Genomic DNA, 25,355 nt, shown 5'->3' with positions numbered 1-25,355 from the left:
AGAACAAACCACTGCTCAACGAAATAAAAGAGGACACAAACAAATAGAAGAACATTCCATGCTCATGGATAGGAAGAATCAATATTGTGAAAATGGCCATACTGCCCAAGGTAATTTATAGATTCAATGCCATCCCCGTTAAGCTACCAATGACTTTCTTCACAGAATTGGAAAAAACTACTTTAAAGTTCATATGGAACCAAAAAAGAGCCCGCATTGCCAAGACAATCCTAAGCCAAAAGAACAAAGCTGGAGGCATCACACTACCTGACTTCAAACTATACTACAAGGCTACAGTAACCAAAACAGCATGGTACTGGTACCCAAACAGAGATACACACCAATGGATCAGCATAGAGCCCTCGGAAATAATACCACACATCTATAACCATCTGATCTTTGACAAACCTGACAAAAACAAGAAATGGGGAAAGGATTCCCTATTCAATAAATGGTGCTGGGAAAACTGGCTAGCCATATGTAGAAAGCTGAAACTGGATCCCTTCCTTACACCTTATACAAAATCAGTTCAAGATGGATTAAATACTTAAATGTTAGAGCTAAAACCACAAAAACCCTAGAAGAAAACCTAGGCAATACCATTCAGGCCACAGGCATGCACAAGGACTTCAAGACTAAAACACCAAAAGCAATGGCAACAAAAGTCAAAATAGACAAATGGGATCTAATTAAACTAAAGAGCTTCTGCACAGCAAAAGAAACTACCATCAGACTGAACAGGCAATCTACAGAACGGGAGAAAATTTTTACAATCTACACATCTGACAAAGGGCTAATATCCAGAATCTACAAAGAACTTAAACAAATTTACAAGAAAAAAATCAACCCCATCAAAAAGTGGGCAAAGGATATGAACAGATACTTCTCAAAAGAAGACATTTATGCAGCCAACAGACACATGAAAAAATGCTCATCATCACTGGTCATCAGAGAAATGCAAATCAAAACCACGATGAGATACCATCTCACACCAGTTAGAATGGCAGTCATTAAAACGTCAGGAAACAACAGGTGCTGGAGAGGATGTGGAGAAATAGGAACACTTTTACACTGTTGGTGGGACTGTAAACTAGTTCAACCATTGTGGAAGGCAGTGTGGCGATTCCTCAAGGATCTAGAACTAGAAATACCATTTGACCCAGCCATCCCATTACTGGGCATATACCCAAAGGATTATAAATCATGCTGCTATAAAGACACATGCACACATATGCTTACTGCGGCACTATTCACAATAGCAAAGACTTGTAACCAACCCAAATGTCCATCAATGACAGACTGGATTAAGAAAATGTGGCACATATACACCATGGAATACTATGCAGCCACAAGAAAGGATGAGTTCATGTCCCTTATAGGGACATAGATGAAGCTGGAAACCATCATTCTCAGCAAACTATCGCAAGGACAGAAAACCAAACACCGCATGTTCTCACTCATAGGTGGGAACTGAACAATGAGAACACATGGACATGGTGGGGAACATCACACACCGGGCCTGCCGGGGAGTTGGGGGAGAGGGGAGGAACAGCATTAGGAGATATACCTAATGTAAATGATGAGTTAACAGGTGCAGCACACCAACATGGCACATGTATACATATGTAACAAACCTGCACAGTGTGCACATGTACCCTAGAACTTAAACTAAAGAAAAAAAAAGCTAAAACTGTATAATGCTTCAGGTTTAAAAACAAACAAACAAAAAAGCTAAAACTAAAACTCCTGAAAGAAAACAAAAGAAAAAAATTTGTAACCTTAGGACAGCCAAGAAATCTTAAATAGACCAAAAATACATGAATCAGAAAGAAAAAACTGATCAACCAGACTTTATCAAAATTAAAAACCTCTGCTCTTTTGAAAGTCACCAGATGAAAATGAAAAGGAAGTCACAGGCTCAAAGAAAATACTTGCAAAACCTTTATCTGACAAAGGACTTACGTCCAGAATACACAAAGAACCCTTTTAACACAACAGAAAAAGGCCCACAACAAAAGGCAAAAAGACTTGAACAGACCCCTCACTAAAGAAGATACACAAATGTCATAATAACCTGTGAGTTGTGAATAATAAAAAAGAAGATACGCAAATGGCTAATAAGCACTTGAAAGAAGGCTTAACATCACCAGTCCTTACAGAAATACAAATCAAAACGACAATAAAAACCCTTACACTTCTACTAAAATGGCTACAAAAGAAAGGCGTGTTGGCAAGGACTTAAAGCAATTTGAACTCTCACGCATGACTGACAGAAATGCAAAAATGGTATAACCACTTTGGAAAAGTTTGACACTTTCTTATAAATTGGAACACATACTTACCATACAACTCAACAATACAACTCCTAGTATTTACTCAAGAGGAATGAGAACGGCCAGGTATGGTGGCTCACGCCTGTAATCCCAGCACTTTGGGAGGCCGAGGCGGGTGGATCACGAGGTCAGGAAATCGAGACCATCCTGGCTAACATGGTGAAATCCCCTCTCTACGAAAAATACAAAAAATTAGCCGGGCTTGGTGGCGGGAGCCTGTAGTCCCAGCTACTCGGGAGGCTGGGGCAGAAGAATGGCGTGAACCGGGGAGGCGGAGGTTGCAGCGAGCCAAGATTGCACCACTGCACTCCAGCCTGGGTGACAGAGCAAGACTCCATCTCAAAAAAAAAAGAAAAACAAAAAGGAATGAGAACATATGACCACACAAAGTTTTGTTTATGAATGTTCATAATAATTTTGTTTGTAATAGCCAAAAACTGAAAATAACCCAAATGTGCAACAATGGTTGAATGGATAAAGAAATTGTGGTATATCATACAATGGAAGTCATTCTGCTATAGAAAGAAATCAATTACTGACATTTAAGAAAAACAACGAATCTTAGAAACACTATGCTAGGTGAAGTAAGTGCAGACTGTATGAATTCATCTGTATAAAATTCTGGAAAAGGTAAGACTCATCTATAGTGACAGAAAGCCAGTAAGCAGCTGCCCGTGACTAGGGGACAGGAACTGACTCCAAAGGGGCATAAGGATCTTTTCTGAGGTGATAGAAATATTCTCTGCCTTGACCATGGTGTCAGTTAAGGGTCTATACATTTGTTAAAACGTACCAAACTGTAAACTTAAAATGGATACATTTTTACTGTAAGTATGTTCTACCTCAGTAAATCTGATTTATGAGGACAAAGAATGGCAGCCTCGGCTGACCCCCATGACCCTCAGAGCCCCCCCACTGCTCACTTTCTTTTGCCCTGTGTATCCTCTTCAGGTGCATGAGTGAGGCCTATAACCTGGGGGAGAGGGTTTGGACTTGGAGTAAATGCACGACGTTTCAAAATAGATCCATTTAATAATGTATCAGGAATGATATGGATTTAAGAAGAGAACACAGGAAGGCATGGTCATCAGGTCTGAGTTTCAACTTTTCAATCTTTTTCTATCTCTACTTGGAGAACACCTACTCATTCCTCAAGAATCAAATCAAATGTCTGACTTCTCTAAAGCCCTTTCAGAAGCTTCAGGAGGTTAATGACTCCCTTTTATGTGCTCCTCTAGGGTGCGCACAAACCTTTGCACATCATAATAAAGCACTTATTACTTCGCACTGAAACTACCGATTCACGTTTTTCTGCTCCTCACCCCCTCTGGCTGAGCTCACTAAGGACAGGGATGATGCCACTGTGCTATCTCCAGGACCCAGCACAATACTTTCCACAACACAGATGCTGAACAAACACTCGTTTAAACAACCAAAACTGGTACCAACAAATTACATGTGCATCCAGACACGCACATGAAGAAACAGGTGGAATGCAACTGAAATTTTATTATCTCCGTCTAAAAAAAAGAGAAGGTTTTGAATAAAGTATTCATTATACTGATATATAAGACTAATGACTAATAAGAGTAATTTTAAAATAGAGTTTTTTTTTTTTTTTTTTGAGACGGAGTATTGTTCTGTCACCCATGCTGGCATGGCGTGGCACGATCTCAGCTCACTGCAACTTCTGCCTCCCAGGTTCAAGCAATTCTCCTGCCTCAGCCTCCTGAGTAGCCGGGATTATAGGCGCCTGCCACCACGCCTGTCTTATTTTTGTATTTTTGGTAGAGATGGGGTTTCACCAGGTTGGCCAGGGTGGTCTTGAACTCCTGACTTCAAGTGATCCGCCCACCTTGGCCTCCCAAAGTGCGGGAATTACAGGCGTCAGCCACTGCACCTGGCCATACATTGAGTTTCAATAGACAATCAGGGTCAGGTGACATTAATATATCTAGTCCTACATACCATTCTGGCATTGACAGGTTCCACAGGGCTAGAGTCACTTAGCCCTAGGTGCACAATTCTAATGTACGAGTATACTTTTCTTTTCTAAAGCCACTATAGGAAAAATGGCTCAGTATAATTTTAGAATTCGTCTACTACATATCAAGCACTGTAATAAGTAAACATTTCACATACATCCTCTCTCATCTTTGCAACAGTCCATAAAGTAAGGGTTATATTACCCATTTAAAAGACACTGGAAAGTCAGAGGATTTAAACGACCTTACCTCAAAAGATAGAATCCACACCAGGATTTGAACCCAGGTCTCTCTGGTTTCAAAACCCTGCCCAAATAATTTCATTATACTACCAATCCAAGGAATAAAGAAACTTAAGGTATCTTAGTCAGACAAAAGTGGTAAATTAATGAGAGAAAGATGAAAAAAAATTAACCCTAGAAACCAAGAAATATGCTCAGTATTATTATTATTATTTTAGAGACAGTCTTGCTATGTTGCCCAGGCACATCTCGAAGTCTTGGCCTCAAGCAATCCTCCCAACTCAGCCTCCTGAGTAGTGGGGATTACAGGCATTACAGGCATGAGCCAATGCCCCCAGCAAGAAGTCTGTATGTTCTTATCATACATGTGACTAAATGAAATTATACTCTAGGAAACCAACAAATTAGAATAATATTTTAAATATCATGACTACTGCACAACTCTGCCAAAGGTATTTTTAAAATGTCAAGGATTTTTAGGCTGATGTATTAAACGCACACAATCTGCAATTCTAGTTGTGATCAATAACATGCCCATAAATCAGAGAGTACTTCTATGAAAACAATCGCAGCCTACAAGTATGGATAAAACTCCTCAGCTTTACCTCTTAGATGGTTCTAGACAGTTTCAGAATTCATGTCTCTTTCTTCAACTCTCTCATTAATCTTATTATCCTTGGCAGTAAAATAATCTTACCAATTGCTTTCCCTATGAAATTGTGAATGAAAATTCCCATTTCTCTTTGCTAGGTCTTGTTGTTAGCTGCCATCTCTGGGAAGGAGAAAGTGTTTTTATAGACAGGCATGTCAAGGACAAATAACGGAGCTGAAATGCAAGGGTGGATGGCAAATAAATTGCATCTTGTGAACTAACTCCAACTAATTTCTGCCTGGAGCACTGTGTTTAAAAGGATTCCTAGGCCATACCTGGAGGGACTCAGGAAAAAAACAAAAAGAAGTAAGGAAGGTAAGTGGCGAATCAGTAAAGTGTAGTGCTACAGTAGCCTAGGGTTTCAAGGAAAGGAGATTATAATATCAAGTCAGGCAGAGCAGCAGTCAAACAACATGAAGAAAAATGTCCGTGAGACTTGGCATGCAGGAGATCACCAATGTGCCTATTGACAAGTTCAGTAGTGTTGTCAGGGAAGAAGTCAAGGGGCTAAAGCTGAAATGAGTAGACACAGAGACAACAGGTATAAACCAGAGATAGAGACAGTATACCGGATGGCTGAAGAGTCAAATACTTACATAGCAAATGGGGATACAGAAAAGTGTCCGATGTGTGTATTGGCCTTCTCAGGACAAATATTCTATCCCCTAACAACTATAGAAAAGGGGTAAAGAGGGATACCCCTATAGGTCAATTTATAGAAAAGAGCAAAACCTTAAACATCTCATTGAAGTAGGAGCTAAGAACCTCTGTATCAGGTGAAGAGACAGGAAGGTCAAGAGGGGGAAGGAGAAGATTTGGTAAAGTTCTTGAAGAGAATGAGAGAACTAAACAGGAGGACTAGGCAAGCAAAAGGCATCAGACAAGGCTGAGCACTCAGATGAGGTTGAAAAGATTTAACAGTTACTTTAAAACAGGGTTCATATGTATGACTAGTTGCTTTTTCTTTAGCCCTCTCATACAGAAGTAGAACAACAGACTATGGATTGGGCTGGCATTTTACCAGGGTACAGAAGGAAGACAGGGGCCCAGGAAAGGCCCAACGTTGGGAGTATTTCAGTTAATCTCCTATGAGATCCAGGCTGGATAGGGTAGGAAGGTCAGTCATAAGAAAAATACAAACTCGTGAGACTGCAGAGGCTTGGAAGGAGAAAATGTGTTGGGTGACAGTGAGATGCAGAAGATTGCTAAGGTGACACATCTATAGATGAGAAGGTGGAGGTCCCAGCCTGGGTAAAGGGTGACTGATCTACACCTGGTGATGACCACCGGCATTAAAGGAATCCAGAAGAGATGAGGCTTTTTCTGCTTGTGTAAGTTATCTCCTTATTCAAGTTTGTCTTCACCAGTGAAAACCTCTGAAAGTTGTCAACTTCATTAAGGTAAATACAGAAGACATATTCTATTCAAAATGACAAAATGCTTCTAGAGAAAAAGCATCATATGCATGGTCAGGAAATTGAATGCATGATTCTGGATAAATCATGGCATTTCAATGTTTGAGGTAATATAGTCTGTCTGTCCTCTTTACTCCTTAATTCTCTGTCTATAAAGACAGCAACAATATAATCAGCCATATATCTTTTTTTTTTTTTTTTTTTTTTTTTGAGCTAGAGTCTCATTCTGTCTGTCACACAGGCTGGAGTGCAATGGTGCGATCTTGGCTCACTGCAACCTCCGCCTCCCGGGTTCAAGCAATTCTCCTGCCTCAGCCTCCCAAGTAGCTGGAATTATAGGAGCCCACCACCACACCCGGCTCATTTTTGTATTTTTAGTAGAGACGGGGTTTCACCATGTTGGCCAGAATCAGCCATATTAGACAGAGTGAAACCCCCAAGTCAAAAAAAAAAAAAAAAAAAAAGCCTGGGCACATTGGCTCACGCCTATAATCCCAGCACTTTCAGAGGCTGAGGCAGGTGGATCTCTTGAAGTCAGGAGTTCAAAACCAGCCTGGCCACATGGTGAAACCCCATCTCTACTAAAAATACAAAAGTTAGCTGGGTGTAGTGGCAGGTGCCTGCAGTCCCAGCTACCCAGGATGCTGAGGCAGGAGAACCGCTGGAACCCGAGAGGCAGAGGGCACAGTGAGCCGAGATCACACCACGACACCCAACCTCGGCAACAGAGTGAGACTCTGTCTTAAAAAAAAAAGAAAGAAAAGATTATAAAGGCAGAAATTCTTGGGGTGAGGAGAAGAACTTTAAAATATAAAATTAACTAGATACTTTTTCAAGAAGAAAAATATCAGGGAATACTGAAAAAGAACAATTATATAAAGAAAGAGAAATTAATCTAAATAGCAACCGAAAACCCTATAAGAATGTATCAGCAGTCCATCAAAAAACAAGTAGCTACAAGCTTGACACTAATTCAAAGTCAGTATTTTCTTCTGACTGACAGACTCAGGGAAAGACAAGCCAAAAATGAAAGTTACTTTATCCACCATATAGGAAAAGAAATTTGTCATCCATAACATAAATTGCTAAAACCTAACAGCATTTATTTTTAGATAAAAAGAGTATTAAGGAGAGCTGGTAAAAACAATTCATTACAAAGTAAGTTTTGTGTGTGTATGTATGTTTAAGTCTGGCATTCATTTTCAAAAACTGACTTGCTCTTTTTCCAGGCAAAAATATGTACTTTTGGAACAAGTAAAAAATTATAATAACATGAAGAAACAATATTTATGAAGAAGTGTAAGCTTAAACATAGTTCTAGCCATAAAAAGTCTGACCCTATTGCAAAACATCAAACTTGGAAATTTGCCAATATTATAGGAAACACTTTACAAATGAGTGTGTTCCCTAATCCTGCAATTCTAATTTAGGAATTTATCGTGAGGAAATCACGATGGATACACGCAAAGGCTTTACTATGTATAATAGTAAAAACAGAACATAATCCAAAAGGCCAACATTAGGGAAATGGTTACATAACTTATGGTTTATCTTTATTATGGAATATATGCACCATTTATTTTAGAAAAACAAACAAAAAAATCAAATTACATGGGGAAAAGCTTGGACTACTGAAGAGTAAACAATGTTACAGAATTTGTAGTAATGTGTGATTTCAACTTTGTTTTTGTGTTGTTGAACTATCCGTACTTTCTAAAATGAGCACTACAAAAGGCATTTATAGCTTTTGTTATTTAAAGTTACTTCAAAAAAATCTTGCCACTTCTTCCTCAAAGCACTTAGCAAATGAAATACAAAAACACTGGAAAACTAGTTTTTCACATTATTTTGTAAACATATTTTACTAATAATTTTAATGCTATTTTATTACCTAGCAAGTATTTGTAATTTACAAAAAAAAATTGATTTAAGAAAAGTATTTAGAAGCTCGTGTTATCATATTGAGAGCAATGACTAAGCCCGTCTTTTCAGTCTCAACAACTCATCTAATTCATCAGGAGCTCTTATTACATTCAGTTTCATCCTGTCTGTTTCCCTCTATAGAGAATTGGCGCACGCACTGGCCAGGTGCGGTGGTGGCTCATGCCTGTAATCCCAGCACTTTGGGAGGCGGAGGCGGGCAGATCATGAGCTCAGGAGATGGAGGCCATCCTGGCTACATGGTGAAACCCCATCTCTACCAAAAATACAAACAAATAAACCAGGCATGGTGCCACACGCCTGTAGTCCCAGCTACTTGGGAGGCTGAGGCAGGAGAATCGCTTAAACCCGGGAGGCAGAGGCTGCAATGAGCCGACATCAAGTCACTGCACTCCAGCCTGGGCGACAGAGCGAGACTCATCTCAAAACAACAACAACAAAATCATATTAAGGTAACAATTAAGTGATGTGAAATAGTCAACAGCATGGGATCTTTCCTAATTGTGGTTGGAACAGTTGCAATTCCTTTTCTATTGAAAAGAGTCATTAGGAAAATAAAATGAATTAGCACGGACAAGGCACTTATTATAATAAACATAAAATGTTGGTTACATAAGTAAATGAATTAATAAACATGGAAAACCACATAATGCACATACATTCAATACCTACTTTCGAAGGTGGTCATGTTCTTTCAAAAATAGCTCAGTTCTTCTGTTGTTTACTCCAGACCCACTTTTATATGATCTGGAACAAAAGAGAAAATTTAAAAACATTTTTGGCAGAGAATACAAAATCAGATTAAGTGACTGACCCTAGTGATCTTGAAAGTAGAAAAACTGAGCCTCTCCACAGTTTTGAACGAACAATGAAAGTGCATAATCCTTTGCATTTCCCTCTGAAAAATGTTATTATAAGTAGATAAATATTAATGCCTCTGCCTCTCTAATTTAGGCCTCACAGTTTACAATGTTTTTCACCAAAATAACTCAACATTCTGAAACAACCCACCAAAAAAATCTTACTTTTCCTTTACCTCCTATCTCTGATATCTTCATATTTCTCCAAGTGGAAGTAAAACTTAGGACTGATTTAGTACATAGCACACAGGGTGGGAAAGCTGTTGAAATGAAATGTTTTCTTTCACAATAATACATGTAGTCCACCATCTGAAGCCTAAGGAACACTGAAATCAAGCTAAAGATTTGCTCATCTTGGCACACTTAAGGATAACCGTTTTGGTCTTCAGTGTATTGAAGTTGACAAAAAAATTACTCTTGGGCCAGGCGCGGTGGCTCACACCTGTAATCCCAGCACTTTGGGATGCCAAGGCGGGTGGATCACGAGGTCAGGAGATCGAGACCATCCTGGCTAACATGGTGAAACCCTGTCTCTACTAAAATTACAAAAAATTAGCTGGGCACGGTGGCGGGCACCTATAGTGCCAGCTACTCGGAGGCTGAGGCGGGAGAACTGTGTGAACCTTGGAGGCGGAGCTTGCAGTGAGCAGAGATCACGCTACTGCGCTCCAGCCTGGGCGACAGAGCAAGACTCCATCTCAAAACAAAAACAAAAACAAAAACTACTCTTATCACTACTATTGAAAATTTAATTTTTCTGTTTCCACTAATAATAAAGTATCAGGAACAATTTTTTTTTTTTTTTGGAGACACAGTCTCACTTTCTCACTTTGTTACCCAGACTGGAGTGCAGTGGCACAATGTTGGCTCACTGCAGCCTCCTCAACCTCCCAGGTTCCAGTGATCCTCCTGCCTCAGCCCCACAAGTAGCTGGGACTACAGGAGCACACCACCATGCCTGGCTAATTTTTGCCCTTTTTTTTTTTTTTTTTTTTGAGATGAAATCTCACTCTGTCAACCAGGTTAGAGTGTAGCAGTACCATCTCGGCTGACTGCAACCTCTGCCTCTCGGGTTCAAGCGATTCTTGTGCCTCAGCCTCCTGAGTAGCTGGGATTACAGGTGCCCACCACTATGCCCAGCTAATTTTTATATTTTTAGTAGAGACGGGGTTTCACCATGTTGGCCAAGCTGGCCTTGAACTCCTGAGCTCAAGTGATCCACCTGTCTCGGCCTCCCAAAGTGCTAGGATTACAAGCATGGGCCACCATGCCCAGCCCAAAATTTTTAAAATTCAAGTTAACTGTACAAATACTACAGTAAGACAAAAAAGAGTCCTGCTGTTAAAACTGAAATACTGGCTGAGATGCAGGGCTACTGTGCAAAGCACAGGAGAAACCACCACCCAGGAAGGCAGAATGATATAACCAAGAACACATGATGACTTGGATTTAAATCTATACTCCATCATTTCACAGTCACTTCACCTTAGACAAGTGTCTCAATACCTAGTTTTGTAAAATGAGACTGATGATTTCTATCTTAACCAAAAGATTGCTGTGAGGCCAAAAAATATAATATATTAAAAATTACAGTGTAAATTACTACATATACTTTCCTCTAGCACCTAGATTCTAAACTCCTACAGGGCCACATTGGTCTTTTCATTTCTCTCTCTTTTTTTTTTAAGACAGAGTCTTGCTCTGTCATGCAGGCTGGAGTGCAGCGACATGATCACAGCTCACTGCAACCTCCACATCCCAGGTTAAACTGATTCTCCTGCCTCAGCCTCCCAAGTGGCTGGGATTACAGGCGCCTACAACTACACCCAATTAATTTTTATATTTTTATAGAGATGGGTTTCACCATGTTGGCCAGACTGGTCTTGAACTCCTGACCCCAAGTGATCCGCCTGCCTCTGCCTCCCAAAGTGCTGGGATTAGACGCGTGAGCCACCGCGCCTGGCCGGTCTTTTCATTTCTACCTTCTACTGTGGCTAACTCAGAGTTGGTACTGAGGAGACAGTTTAACGAATAGATGAACATATCTTTTATGGCCATTTTGCATTCCTCAAAATGTATATATAAATGGACTATACAGAAATTAAACAAAAGTCCTCAAGGACTAAAAATATTACAACAGTTTTACTGCTGAAACTGTTATTGTTACAACAAAATAAAGGATCTCTAGGAAAGTGTTTCTGAGAGTACATATAATATATAGTTTATGATAAATGTGTATCATAGTTTATAAAACATATCACATAGTTTATCACAAATGAGATGATGACAAGTATCATTCGATAGCTCCAAACTGGAAAGTCTTCAGCTTCAATGAGATGCCCACCGGACTTTGTCAGTAGCGTTCAGTTGTGAAAAAATCTCCAAAAATGCATTTGAAATGCTAGAATAGATCATTAAAAGTGAGGTAAAGGGACAGAGGAAAAAAACAAATATTTAAAATTATAGATTGAGATCAGTATGAGAATGCTGGGAGTCCTTAAATAATTTAACATAAGGCTGTGAGTTTGTACATATTATTGTTTGTAATATATAATTGTTGGGACAAGGGAGAGGGGCAAGTGATAGGTGATAATCAGGAAGAGAAACATGGAGAGCTTCAGTTACGGATAATGTTATAATTAAAGAATTTCTTTTTTCTTTGACACATATGCAGAGGATCATAAAAGTAACATTATAATTCTTAGGGTGGATGGTAAGAGATGAGAGAACCATGAAGATACCATCTAAGCTGGACTTTGAATTAAGACAGGAAAGTCAAGGTTGGCAGGAGCCAATGATAGAGGAAGCATGAGATAAAAATGGAAAAGTAGATTAGGATGACGCTGTAGCAGCAATGCTCAAAAGACAGTGAAATGGGAATTGGAAACCCTGAAACCTCAACCATGGTTCTGCCACTCAATTTGCAATTAACCGTGAACATATCCTAAAGCTAAATCTGAATAAATATTCTACAAAATAATATAAAAGGCAACTTACTCAATATCTTTTCGTACTGATCCCATGAGATTCTCCCTTTCCCGTATTGCCATAAAGTTTGCTTTGGTTTTATGGAATTCATGTGTATAATCCTGTAATAAATCAACATCCAGTCTCAACAGAAGCTAATTAAGGATTTTCATCTCACTGAACCAGTTATGCATTATCATCACACTGTAAATTTGTCAAGAAAACTGCTATTTAAAAAATTAAATTAACCAAAGGTAAAAATAACTTTAAAATTACTTTGCTGAAGAGTGACCAACTTCTTTCAAATGAAAATAATTCAGTGCTAGGGAAACACAGCCGTTAAATCACTTTCCTTTGTACCTCCTAGTACTTTGTCTTATGAGAGAGAATTAAGAAGAAAAAAATTCTGACATAAAATAACTTCAAATAGTCTAGGAGAAAACTTGAGAGGCTCTTTCTACTTAACAGTAAACGTAACAGAGTTTATTTTCAAAGTTCATCATTTTGGAGCTCTCACAAAAAATTTAATTCCTAAACAAAAAAGAATCAAGAGAACTGTAAGGAACAAAATAATCTTTAAACATTTTCTATTATTTTTGTACCACTGTTAAAAGATATTAAGAATATTCACTACTTTTCATAAATTCGGAGATGTAGATAAAGAAGAAAATAAAAGTCTTGTCTCCCACAGAGTCCCTGTTGACCTTTTAAAAAACAAAAGTAACACATAAACACGGAGGAGAATATTAAAAGAGCACCAAAAGAAATAAAGGTGAAACAAAGGAAAACAAACATTCTGCTCCATCCCTCATCACTGTTACCATCATTTTGCATTTTCTTCCAGGAAATTATTATTTTCTTTCTTTTGGAGACAAGAGTCTTGCTCTGTCACCCAGGCTGGAGTACAGTGGTACCATCTCAGCTCACTGAAACCTCCACCTCCTGGGTTCAAGCGATTCTAGTGCCTCGGCCTCCCTAGTACTGGGACTACAGGAGTGTGCCACTACATCCAGTTAATTTTTGTATTTTTCGTAGAGATGAAGTTTCACCATGTTGGCCAGGCTGGTCTTGAACTCCTGACCTCAAGAGTTCCACCTACTTTAGCCTCCCAAAATGCTGGGATTACAGGCGTGAGCCACTGCACCTGGCCAGGAAATATGTTTTTACATATACAAGCTTATCTATTTCTTTCACTTTGCCAAATAAGTCATAATATACATTCTGATGTACACCCTGCTTTTTGTACTTCATAAAGTATCAAGCAATCTTTCCATATTAGGAAAAAGAAAACTACATCATTCTTTTTAATAGTTGCATAGAATATTATCTTATGACTACCACAATTTAATAAATTCCCTACTGATAAACACTTTAGTTTTCATTTTGTTTGCTATTAAAAATACTGCAAGATCCAGGCACGGTGGCTCATGCCTGTAATCCCAGCACTTTGGGAGGCTGAGGTAGGTGGATCACTACAGGTCAGAAGTTCGAGACCAGCCTGGCCAACATGGTGAATCCCCGTCTCTACTAAAAACACAAAACTTGGCCAGTGTGGTGGCACGCAACTGTAGTCCCAGCTACTTTGCTTAGAAGGCTGAGGCAGGAGAATCACTTGAACCTGGCAGGCAGAAGTTGCAGTGAGTTGAGATCATACCACTGCACTCTAGCCTAGGCAACAGAGCGAGACACTATTTAAAAAAAAAAAAAAATACTGCCAATAAACATTCTTATATGTATTTTTTTAACTGAACTCTTTTATTTTTTTTTAAAAAAAAAGTATATTTAGGCCAGGCATGGTGGCTCACACCTGAAATCCCAGCACTTTGGGAGGCCAAGGCAGGCAGATCACGAGGTCAGGAGATGGAGACCATCTTGGCTAACACGGTGAAACCCCATCTCTACTAAAAATACAAAAAATTAGCCGGGCATGCTGGCAGGCACCTGTAGTCCCAGCTACTCAGGAGGCTGAGGCAGGAGAATGGTGTGAACCCGGGAGGCGGAGGTTGCAGTAAGCCAAGACCGTGCACTGCACTCCAGCCTGGGTGACATAGTGAGACTCTGTCTGAAAAAAAAAGAAAAAAAAAAGTGTATTTAAAGAGTAAATGTCTATTAAGTTCAACAGAGCTTAAAAAAAAAAAAGGAGTAAATGCCTAGCAATAGAATAATTAGATCAGGGCTGGGCACGGTGGCTCACGCCTGTAATCCCACCACTTTGGGAGGCTGAGCTGGGTGGATCACGAGGTCAGGAGTTTGAGACCAGCTTGACCAATATGATGAAACTCCATTGCTACTAAAAATACAAAAATTAGCCGGGCGTGATGGTGCATGCCTGTAGTTCCAGCTACTCGGGAGGCCAAGGCAGAAGAATCGCTTGAACTCGGGAGGCGGAGGCTGCAGTGAGCCGAGATTGCACCACTGTACTCCAACACTCCAGCCTGGACAACAGAACGAGACTCCATCTCAAAAAAAAACAATAACTGGATCAAAGAATGTTACATTCATTTACATTCTGGTAGTGCTAAACTGCCTTCTAGAAACATTACATCAATTTATGTTCCCACCAGCAATATAGGAGTGCCGTTTTTTTATTTTTATTCTTGCCAATAATGGGTTATAAATGTTTCAACATTTGCTAACCTGACAGGTGAAAAATCACCTCTTTTAGATGTCTGTATTTTTATTTGGAAATACTGCTGAAACTGTTTTTATAGTTTTGGCCACTCATTTTTTGTAAGCAATTTTACACCCTTTGTCCATTTTCCTACTGTCTTTTTCTTATTTCTATTATTTCTCTGTGTAGTAAGCAAATTAGTCATTTGTTACAGTTTCCAGTATCAAGTCTTATTTAGAAAGTCCTTTCTGCTCAAAAGTTCATAAATTTCACCTCTGCTTTATGGTTTCTTTTTCTACACTTCTTGGATCCATTTGGAATTTGTTCTGGATGTGAGGATTGAGATAGAATTCTTTTTTTTAAATCCCTGAATAATTAGGCAATGGTTATAGTTCCATTTATTTTATAATTTCTCTTTGCCGCACTGATTTTAAACAACATCTTTATCAGAAACTAAAAATTTCCATACATAATTGGGTCTACATATAAACTCTACTCTGTTTAATTGTTCTTATTTATTTAATTTTTTTTTCCTCTAGTATCAAACTGTTTCAACTATTTCAGCTTTTTAACAGGTTTTAAGATCTGGGAGAACTACAAACCCTCTACCACTTATCTTCATTTTCAAGTTGTTCTTCTTGGTTGTTCTTGTATGTCTATGATTCCAAATGAACTTTGGTATCATTCTGTCATTTGTTTTTAACTAAACAAACAACAAAACAACCCTGCTGTTTCCACTGGGATGCCATGCAATTCAGACGAAAGTCTTCCCATCCAAAAACGGACTGATTCTTTCCTTTACTTAAATCTTGTTCTATGTCCCTCAATAGAATTTTGCACATACAAGTCCTACACATTTCTTATTTAATTCATACATAAATACTTTATAGTTTCTTCCATTATATTTTCTAACAGGTTATCATTTATTTCCTACCATAGTAGGAAAACTATTTGCTTTTATGTATTCATTTTATAATCTACCATCTTACTGAATTTAATTGTTTCTAACTTTTTATCAGGTAATTTTCCTGGGTATACTAGACATAAAATTTTATCCTGCTACCTCACAGAAATTTTGCCTCTTCCTTCCCAATATTTACAACTTTTTTTTTTTTTTTTTTTTTTGAGACAGTCTCACTCTGTTGCCCAGGCTGGAGTGCAGTGGCACAATCTCGGCTCACTGCAACCTCCACCTCCCGGGTTCAAGGGTTCAAGCTATTCTCCTGCCTCAGCCTCCCAAGTAGCTGGGATAACAGGCACCCACCACCATGCCCCGCTAATTTTTGTATTTTTAGTAGAGAAGGGGTTTCACCCTGTTGGCCAGGCTAGTCTCCAACTCCGAATCTCAAATGATCCACCCACCTCAGACTTCCAAAGTGCTGGGATAAGAGGCGTGAGCCACCATGCCCAGCCTACATTTCATTTCTTTTTACTGTCTAATTACACCATCAAGAACTTCAAAAACAATGTTATGCATTTGTAGCGATCATGGGTATCCTTGTGTTGTTTTATTTAATGGGAATGTTTTTATTGCCCGGCTTATTTTTGTACTTTAGTAGAGACAGGGTTTTGCCATGTTGGCCAGGCTGGTCTCCAACTCCTGACCTCAGGTGATCCACCCACCTCATGCCTCCCAAAGTGCTGGGATTACAGGCATGAGCCACCGCGTCTGGCCATCTATTCCTACTTTTAAAAACAGTTTTTAAAATTAGAAATAGTTGCTGACTTTTCACAGTATTAAAAATATTTGTGGCTGGGTACAGCAGCTCATGCCTGTAATTCTAGTACTTTGGAAGGCCGAGGTGGGTAGACTGCCCACACATAGGAGTTAAGAGAACAGCCTGGGCAACATAGTAAAAACCTGTGAACACAGGAGTTAGAGACCAGCCTGAGCAACACGGCAAGGACCTGTCTCTGCTAAAAAACTTTTAAAAAATTGACCAGGTGTGGTGGCATGTGCTTGTGGTCCCAGATGCTCGGGAGGCTGAGGTAGGAGGATTGTTTGAGCTTGGGAGGTTGAGGCTGCAGTGAGCTGTGATTGCACTACTGCACTCCAGCCTGAGAGACCCTATCTCAAAAAAAAAAAATTGCCTTCCTATTTGTACTACTATATTTTTAACATATCCTCCATTTAAATCTTTAAGAGTTTAGTTTTATTGGTACATAAACATTTATTGTTTTCTCAAACAATATACTAAGTATAGTAAATTAGTCCCCCTCCATATCATCTTCAAAGCCAGATGAAAGCACACTCTAACCCACAATGTTACTGTCTATACATGACCATTGACTAGTTCACGGTTACAGCTAGCTAGCTAGGTCTCCAAGAAAGGAAGTATATTACCCAGTGATGAATATTAGTCAACTTCGCCAGGAAATAGCAAGAGCTATTAGATATTTTCAGAATTTTATAATGGCGACCAAAAAAAAAAAAGTAAAACAAGTCCCTCTAGCATGGCATTTATTTTCTCAGATGTTTCTCTTTGTCATTTTAAATACATGTGCACATATCCAATGCAGGGATTTAAAAAAAAAAAACCCGAACTCCTGTGATAATGAAAATGTCTCGAGCCCAATATATTACCTGCAATATGTCTCTATGCCGCTGTAATGTATGCATCAGGGCCGCATTCAAGGAGGGGACACCTGCACTGTTGGTATATTCTGCCATTTTATCGTTTACCCCTGTAAGCTAGAAATAAAGAAAAAAAAAATAAAAATCTTTTACTAAGCACTATAAACAGCTAAAAGCAAATTATTTGCCTATATGCCCTTTTGACAGCAAAACAAAACAAAACAAAAAACAAACAAGATATCAAGTAAGAATTAAGCATTCCCCCACATAATCCATAAAGACCAAAATAACATCATATCACCTGAGAATGGCTGTCATCAAAATTCAAGTGGTGTGGGGAGGTACACATCTTGAATGGAATGGATAATTTCATTAAACATGTCTGTCTCAATACAATCCAGGATCCTATCTAACAAGTATACAGTTATTTGCAAAACAGCCATTTAACAAAGAACTTACCCTTGCCAAAAGTTGTTCAATCTCAATCGCCATTGTCTCAAACATTCTGTCTTGGCTTGATCCATTTAAAAGGGGTGTTGTATCAGAACTAAAAAGAAGTTCAGTTAAAGAGGATCCATTACTCAAATGCAGTCCTTTAAAACATACTTAAAATAATAAGGTAATTAATATGAACCATAAAATGAATTATGGATTATGTTATATAGGGTTTGTGAGAAACAATCTTTTACATTTTTACCCCAAAGGAATTATGGTTCCTTCAACCTCAACATTAAGTTCTCTCTTCTTTCCTTGACTCTTACCAAGAGGAAGTAAGATTGAGGTTTAAATGATCCACAGATTGGATAACTAGCTAACGAATACTCAGGAACTGGCTTTAAATTCAATATATACAGCCACCTGCATACTGTGGTACTAATCTTCTACATTTCCACTTACAGTATGCAATCATCTTTTTGTTTCGTAGAATTGTGTTAAATTGCCTTTTCAAATCTGAATGGTCAAAAATCTATCTTTTTATAAGTGAAACTTATGTTTGACAGATTCAAATTCTAAACCCACCTGTCCTGAGTGTTTCTTTTGCCTTTTCTAAAACACCACTAACTTTCATCAGGTTAGGTATGTATTAGCATCCGATGAGCAGCTCAATACAGATCGGAGTTATACCGGACACAGATAAATGCCCAGGCAATGACTATGCTCTCCAATCTTACCAAAGACTTTGTCCTACCCTGTGACAGTGCTTGGGTGTGGCAAATGAAAAAGATTAAAAAATGCTCTGTAGACTACTAATATAAATCCTCCTCTACCAGATATATGAAAAACAACAATATGCCAATAGAATTAAAGCTTCACGAAGGGAGGAAAAAACTGCTCTATCTTATTCATTGATATATGCCTAGCACCTAGTATAGAGCCAGGCACATAGTAGATGCTCATTAAATGTTTGTTGAATGAATGAATGAGAGAGCAATCTCTACTGCTGGTTATTCCATACTCCTTATATTCATATATTCATCAGGACAGTGTAAGACTAAAGGGAAATGGCCAAAAACTAATTCTTCACAATACTAGGATTCAGTTAAATTTAATTCATCTTATAGGTGGGTAATGAATGATTCATAGACCTTGAAGTTTTCAAAATACAGAAAGTTAAAAAAAAAAAAAGAAAGAAAGAAAGAAAGATTCCTGGAATAAATAATATTCTAGTTATTGCTTAGTTGACTCATTGTGACATGCTTCCAACCTGGGCATCAAACAAGACACTTTAGAATACACATCAAATCTTGATCCTCATGGCCTTAGATTTTTATTTAAAAGGGTAGTTAGGCTGAAGTAATTCTACAAAGCCAGTTTCAGTTTGTGGTAGAATTTCTTAGGAAATGTTTTCAAGATAGTTTTTCCTTTAGAGGAATAAAAAAAGTATTAGTTCGTGAAGCACACAGAACATAGAAAATGCATAGAAAGAACATTCTTCATTCTCTTGCTAAATAAAGCCAAGTCCAAAGCAATGCAATCTATTTGATGTGTTAGTAATTTATTTTGAGATCCTAGAGTCAATGTTGGCCCTGCTGCCTTTACAACCAATGAGTCCTTATGAAAAAGAAACAGTACTTTGGCTATAGTGTTGAAATTAGCTTTTTGTTCAAAAGTACACAATATAGTAGGGTTTAGACTGTGGGTCTGGAGATAGACCTAGATTCAAATCCAAGCTCAGATTTTATTGTTTTTATTAGCTGACAAATATCCTACTCACTTCTAATCTTTGAAAAAGTATGTAAAATAAGTGTGGATTAACAACAACTCTGCTACCAGCAATTTCACCACTAGGTATATAGAAACATTCTGTGTAAAAATGTTCCCAGCAGTATTTATAGAAAGTGCTTACCTAACATATAATGAACACTCTATGTCAGCTATCAAAATTGTTATTATTAGCAAAAATTAGAAACAATGGCCATCATCAAATGATACAGTCATAAAATACTACATATAAATTACAAATGAATATACCAGAGTTAAATGAATCCATTGCTGAATCTCAAAAATGTTAAAGAAAAAAAAAGTTGTAAAATAACTATACTATATATACACCATATAACATAATAGAATACGATGAATTGCTCAGGAATACAAACATGCAGTAAGAATACATGTTGATTAAGGGGTGGGAGAAAGTGGGGGGCCATAAGGGGCTTCAATGGAATGAGTAATTATCATTTTTTTAAAATGGGAGAAAGGCACTTGGGGGTCCATGGTATTACTCGTTGTAACTGTCTTAAATATTGCCTAATTTAAAACAATTTTTTTTTATTTCTATTTTTTTTTTAGAGACAGGGTTTCACCATGTTGCCCAGGCTAGTCTTGAACTCCTGGGCTCAAGTGATCCATCCACCTCAGCCTCCTAAAGTCCTGGGATTACAGGTGTGATCCACTGTACCTGTCTACTCCTAATATTTTCTTGAAACAAGTGGATGACTTAAAGTGAGCATAAGCTTCAAAGATAAGAACATATTTTCCATACATTTAATATGGTAATATACTAGTTTCTCCAAAAAGTACCAAAATTAAAGACAGCTTTGATAATGAATAACAAGGATACACAGTGCATTAGATACCCTCTAATAGAATAAACACCAGAAAAGCAGTATGTATACTTGGTACTTGGGTAGATCCACAGGTCCATTTAGCAATTGGAAAACACAAGAAATACATACCACATGGGCAAATCAGCCACCTTTTCCCTACACTGGCTGAATTAGACACTCATATTTTTAATACAAACTTATTCTGAGGTTCTAGCAGGCTTCTCCTGACACTGTAACAATCTTTGTCTAAAGATTCCAAATAAATGCTAGTCTCAAGAATTTGGAAGAATTTTAGTAAGTCACTAAAAAATAAAACAGTCAATGACAAAACACCAAAACTTCACCAACAGACCAACTTACAGAAGTTATATATTTTAGTTTGTTTTTTAACACTTTAAAAGCATAGTTAAAGCATAAGAGACAGAATCTGGTAGTACCTATACCTGTCGCGTCTTCCATCTCGGGTACTGCTATGACTGTAACTTGTACATAGTTTGCTGAAGGAAACTAGTTTCAGGTCAAGTTCATTTTCCAGCTGTCGAGCCTGTTTCCTGAGATCTTTAACAAAATTACAACAACAAATAATTAGACATAAAAAGTAGACACAAAAATCACAAGACTATTCTGAAGAAAACAAACTATGACAATGATCATATACTGATCTAGCTACACCCATAAAGAAAAGTGTTGGCTGGACACAATGGCTCACGCCTGTAATCCCAACACTTTGGGAGGCCAAGGCAGGCAGATCATCTGAGGTCGGGAGTTCGAGACCAGCCTGACCAACATGGAGAAACCCCATCTCTACTAAAAATACAAAATTAGCCAGGCGTGGTGGCGCACGCCTGTAATCCCAGCTACTCAGGAGGCTGGGGCAGGAGAATCGCTGAACGCGGGAGGTGGAGGTTGCAGTGAGCTGAGATTGTGCCATTGCACTCCAGCCTGGGTGACAAGAACAAAACTATGTCTGAAAAGAAAAAAAAAAAGAAAAAGAAAAGTCTTAAAAGAAGGAAACCAAGGACTTGCCCAGCAAAGCAGATTAGTCACTTATAAACTTCAGAGGGGACAGGAAGGGAAGTAGTAATGGGAGATGCAACTTTGCAGCTTTACTCCAAAGATGGCTAGAAAATAAAAGTTGTTCTACCATTCCTGAAACTATTTATATAGCGATAACTAAAATTCTGTAATTCAGAGAAAAACAAGAAAAGAATACAAATCACAAATGAACTAAAACTATGGTTTATGACCAGCATTATCAACTTACCAGTTAATGTTATAAGAAAGAAGCCATTATTCTTTTGAAAGAGATTTTGCTTTTTATGTTCCAAAGCTTTATTAGGCTCATGAACTTCTTTGCATAACAGCAAAATGACTTTTTTTTTGAGATGGAGTCTTGTTCTGTCACCCAGGCTGGAGTGCAGTGGCATGACCTTGGCTCACTGCAGACTCCACCTCCTGGGTTCAAGCAACTCTCATGCCTCAACTACCTCCCAAGTAGCTGGGACTACAGGCACATACTACCACACCTGGCTAATTTTTGTATTTTTAGTAAAGACAGGGTTTCACCATGTTGGCCAGGGTGGTCTTTAACTCCTGACCTCAAGTGATCCACTGACCTTGGCTTCCCAAAGTGCTGGGATTACAGGTGTGAGCCACTATGCCCAGACCAAAATGACTTCTCAATTGAACATAAAGAAAAAAAGTTACCATGAAAATTGCCTTTTTCTTTCTTTTTTTCTTTTTCTTTTTTTTCTGTTATTAGAGATGAGGTCTCACAATGTTGCCCAGGCTGGTCTCGAACTCCTAAGCTCCAGTGACCCTCCCACCTGGGCCTCCCAAAGTGCTAGAATTACAGGCATGAGACACCGCGCCTGGCCAAAAATCGCCTTTAAAAAACTTACTGAGGCCAGGCACAGTGGCTCACGTCTGTAATCCCAGCACTTTGGGAGACCAAGACGGGTGGATCATGAGGTCAGGAGATCCAGACCATCCTGGCTAACACAGTGAAACCCTGTCTCTACTAAAAATACAAAAAATTAGCCGGGCGTGGTGACGGGTGCCTGTAGTCCTGCTACTTGGGAGGTTGAGGCAGGAGAATGGCATGAACCTGGAAGGCAGAGCTTGCAGTGAGTGGAGATTGAGCCACTGCACGCCAGCCTGGGCGACAGTGCGAGACTCCGTCTTTAAAAGAAAAAAAAAAAAAAACTTACTGAAAGTAATTTGGAGGGTTAAAACTAACAATAAACTATGTGCTACTAACAAGGTCGAATATGAGTATGACAGAAATAAGTACATAAGTTTTAACAGCAGAAGCAAACAAGCAAGTAGATAAATTGGTTTAGCAGTCTGGCATCTAAGGGGTTGTGTGACAGAAGCCACAGTCTGGACAACCACACACTGACACGAGTATTCTCATTCAAGGTAAGTAAAGGTTAAAATAAAAGGGCAGAAGTACCAGAGGTAATGGTATAAGAATCTCTCTTTCAGTGATAAAGAATACAAAACATTATTTCAATATGCTTTTCAACCAGAAATAGAAAGCGTAGTTAACATAGTGGAGCATATTTACCCAGAGACCAAAAGCCAGTTCGAATCTCGGCACAGCCACTTACTGACTCTAAGATGTATCAACAATCTACTTAACCTATGACCTTCAGCTTCTGGTTTTTTAAACCCCTACCTTCAGTGTTTGCCTATGTATTGGTAATCATATGCTTAAAGCAGCTGGCACAGAGTAGGTTGTCAGTAATGAGCTGCTGTAATATCATAGCATGCTGCTTCAAAAAACCACAGCCTAATGACTAGTAATAAAGATATCAGTAGCCTCTTCTACATAATTTTAAAAAGTTTTCTAGCAGCCAGGCGCGGTGGGTCATACCTGTAATCCCAGCACTTTGGGAGGCAGAGGCGGGTGGATCACGAGGTCAGAAGATCAAGACCATCCTGGCCAACATGGTGAAACCCCATCTCTACTAAAAATACAAAAATTAGCCGGGTGTGGTGGTGCGCACCTGTAGTCCCAGCTACTCAGGAGGCTGAGACAGGAGAATCTCTTGAACGCAGGAGGTGGAGGCTGCAGTGAGCCGAGATCAATCGCGCCACTGCACTCCAGCCTAGGCAACAGAGCGAGACTCTAGATTCTGTCTCCAAAAAATAAAATAAAATAAAATAAAAAGTTTTCTATCTAGTACACACATTTCAAATGGGCATGGTGGTGATACACGTTTTAAACTATAAGCACGCTTTTCTGTGATTGGAATAATTGTCTTCTCCAGTAGGAAACACAAGTAAAAGCATTTAGAAAGTATGATAGGCAAATCTGGATAAATTTAGAATGAAGTTTCTTAGACCAAGGGGCTGATAGTGACAATATTGTGGTTTCTAGAGGCTTCAGTGGATAGCAATAGAAACAGGTCAAAGGAATTTGGAAAGTAGTTTCTATGCTGCAGTAAAGCAAAGAGAGAGTTGGGAGAAAAAGGTGAGCTTCTCTGCTCTTGTTGATCACCACGGTCCAGGAATGAGTTTTACGTAAGCTCACTTTATCGGACTATATTTTCAGGAATTAAATAAATGCATTTGTCAAATCACAAGAAGGTTTTTTGGTGGGAGAAGTATAGCAAATGTAACTGCAATTCACACAGGTTCTCTCAACTTTTTCATTAAAACCGATTCTAAGACTCCAGAGCAGTATGGTAAGTTATTTTCTCTTCCTTAAAACACCCAATCCTGAAGTTCCCAGCCTGTAGTTGTCATGCGGACCCAACAGGAGACATTCTGTCTCCCATTCTCTTCATACTTCCTCCGGCGGACCGGAATGCAAGTTCCTCCTTTCTTTTCCCACTCAGATTTCCAATAGTGACCTCAACTCCACTGCGCCGACTCCTCCAGTCTCCCGGGCTCTGGATCTTCTCCCTCAACATTCGTTTCCTCTCAGAGTTCGTACCCCAAGCCCCTTCGTCCGAGTTCCATTACTCCCTCAACATAATTCTACCCAGGCGATTCAGATCCCTCTTCCTCCGCATCCCCGCTCTGTCCACTCTGTCCAACCCCTGCCCCACGTCCCGCTCACAGGGGCCGGCCAGGCCAGACCCCTATCCCAGACCGTTCGGTATCCCCAAGGCCCTGGGGCTCCCACTTAGGCAAGCCCCGCTGCTCAGCTCGGCCGCTCCGGGGGTCTGGTTCTTTCCTCTGCTGTTTCTCCCAAGATCTGTCCTCACTCAGCCCCTCTCACCCTCGTGGGACGCACCCGGAGGCCTTCTCGCCCTCACCTTCCCAGTAATTGCTGGTTCCTGCCGCCATCTTTGTTGTCCAACGTCAGCCGGGATAGGGGAGCAGACGCGATGCAGGCCAGAAAGTCACCACCGCGCCTGTTTCCGCCCGGAGCGCCAGGGCTGACGGGATGCGAGCCTCCGCGGACACTGCCACCTGCTGATCAATTCGTTATCTTACAGCTTTTAAGTAGCGACAGATAAAAAACTTCAGCTTTAGCTCCTGACATTCTCAGAATGTCTGTCTTTGATTCCCGCTTTCTGCGCCCCAAACCATCATCATCTCCCTTATCCCGGCTTATCCTTTCTCTCAGCAGGTGCCTACTTGACTGGGAGGAGAATCATCCTCAGGCAACTCCCTCAATTTCCTTCACCTTGTCTCTAATGAGTATCTTCAGCCAATTTCTTCTTTTCTCATACACAGAGACCCTTTCTTCCCAGAGCCATTTCCTTCATCCT

At 39.4% G+C, this 25,355-nt stretch overlaps 1 protein-coding gene across 5 annotated transcripts in view; it reads right to left on the bottom strand.

Annotated features, from left to right (window-relative positions):
* Positions 1-24,984, bottom strand: part of GOSR1 (golgi SNAP receptor complex member 1) — a 49,550-nt gene extending 24,566 nt beyond the window's left edge. For 2 of the 5 annotated variants that reach the window (XM_025361260.1, XM_025361258.1), the window contains exons 1-6: positions 24,897-24,984; positions 21,072-21,186; positions 18,041-18,128; positions 17,591-17,698; positions 12,426-12,517; positions 9,241-9,315 (exon numbers count right to left, since the gene is read on the bottom strand). In XM_025361260.1, the coding sequence (XP_025217045.1) occupies positions 9,241-9,315; positions 12,426-12,517; positions 17,591-17,698; positions 18,041-18,128; positions 21,072-21,186; positions 24,897-24,927 (509 nt within the window). In that variant the 5' untranslated portion in view covers positions 24,928-24,984. Of the gene's footprint in view, positions 1-9,240; positions 9,316-12,425; positions 12,518-17,590; positions 17,699-18,040; positions 18,129-21,065; positions 21,187-24,874 lie in introns of all 5 variants that reach the window. The other 3 variants (XM_025361257.1, XM_025361259.1, XM_025361262.1) reach the window with 2 other exon arrangements.
* Positions 24,985-25,355: the final 371 nt, after the last annotated feature.

The sequence above is a fragment of the Theropithecus gelada genome, chromosome 16 (genome assembly GCF_003255815.1).
Source record: "Theropithecus gelada isolate Dixy chromosome 16, Tgel_1.0, whole genome shotgun sequence".
Classification (NCBI taxonomy): Eukaryota; Metazoa; Chordata; class Mammalia; order Primates; family Cercopithecidae; genus Theropithecus; species Theropithecus gelada.
This window is presented reverse-complemented; position numbering and strand designations above follow the sequence as displayed.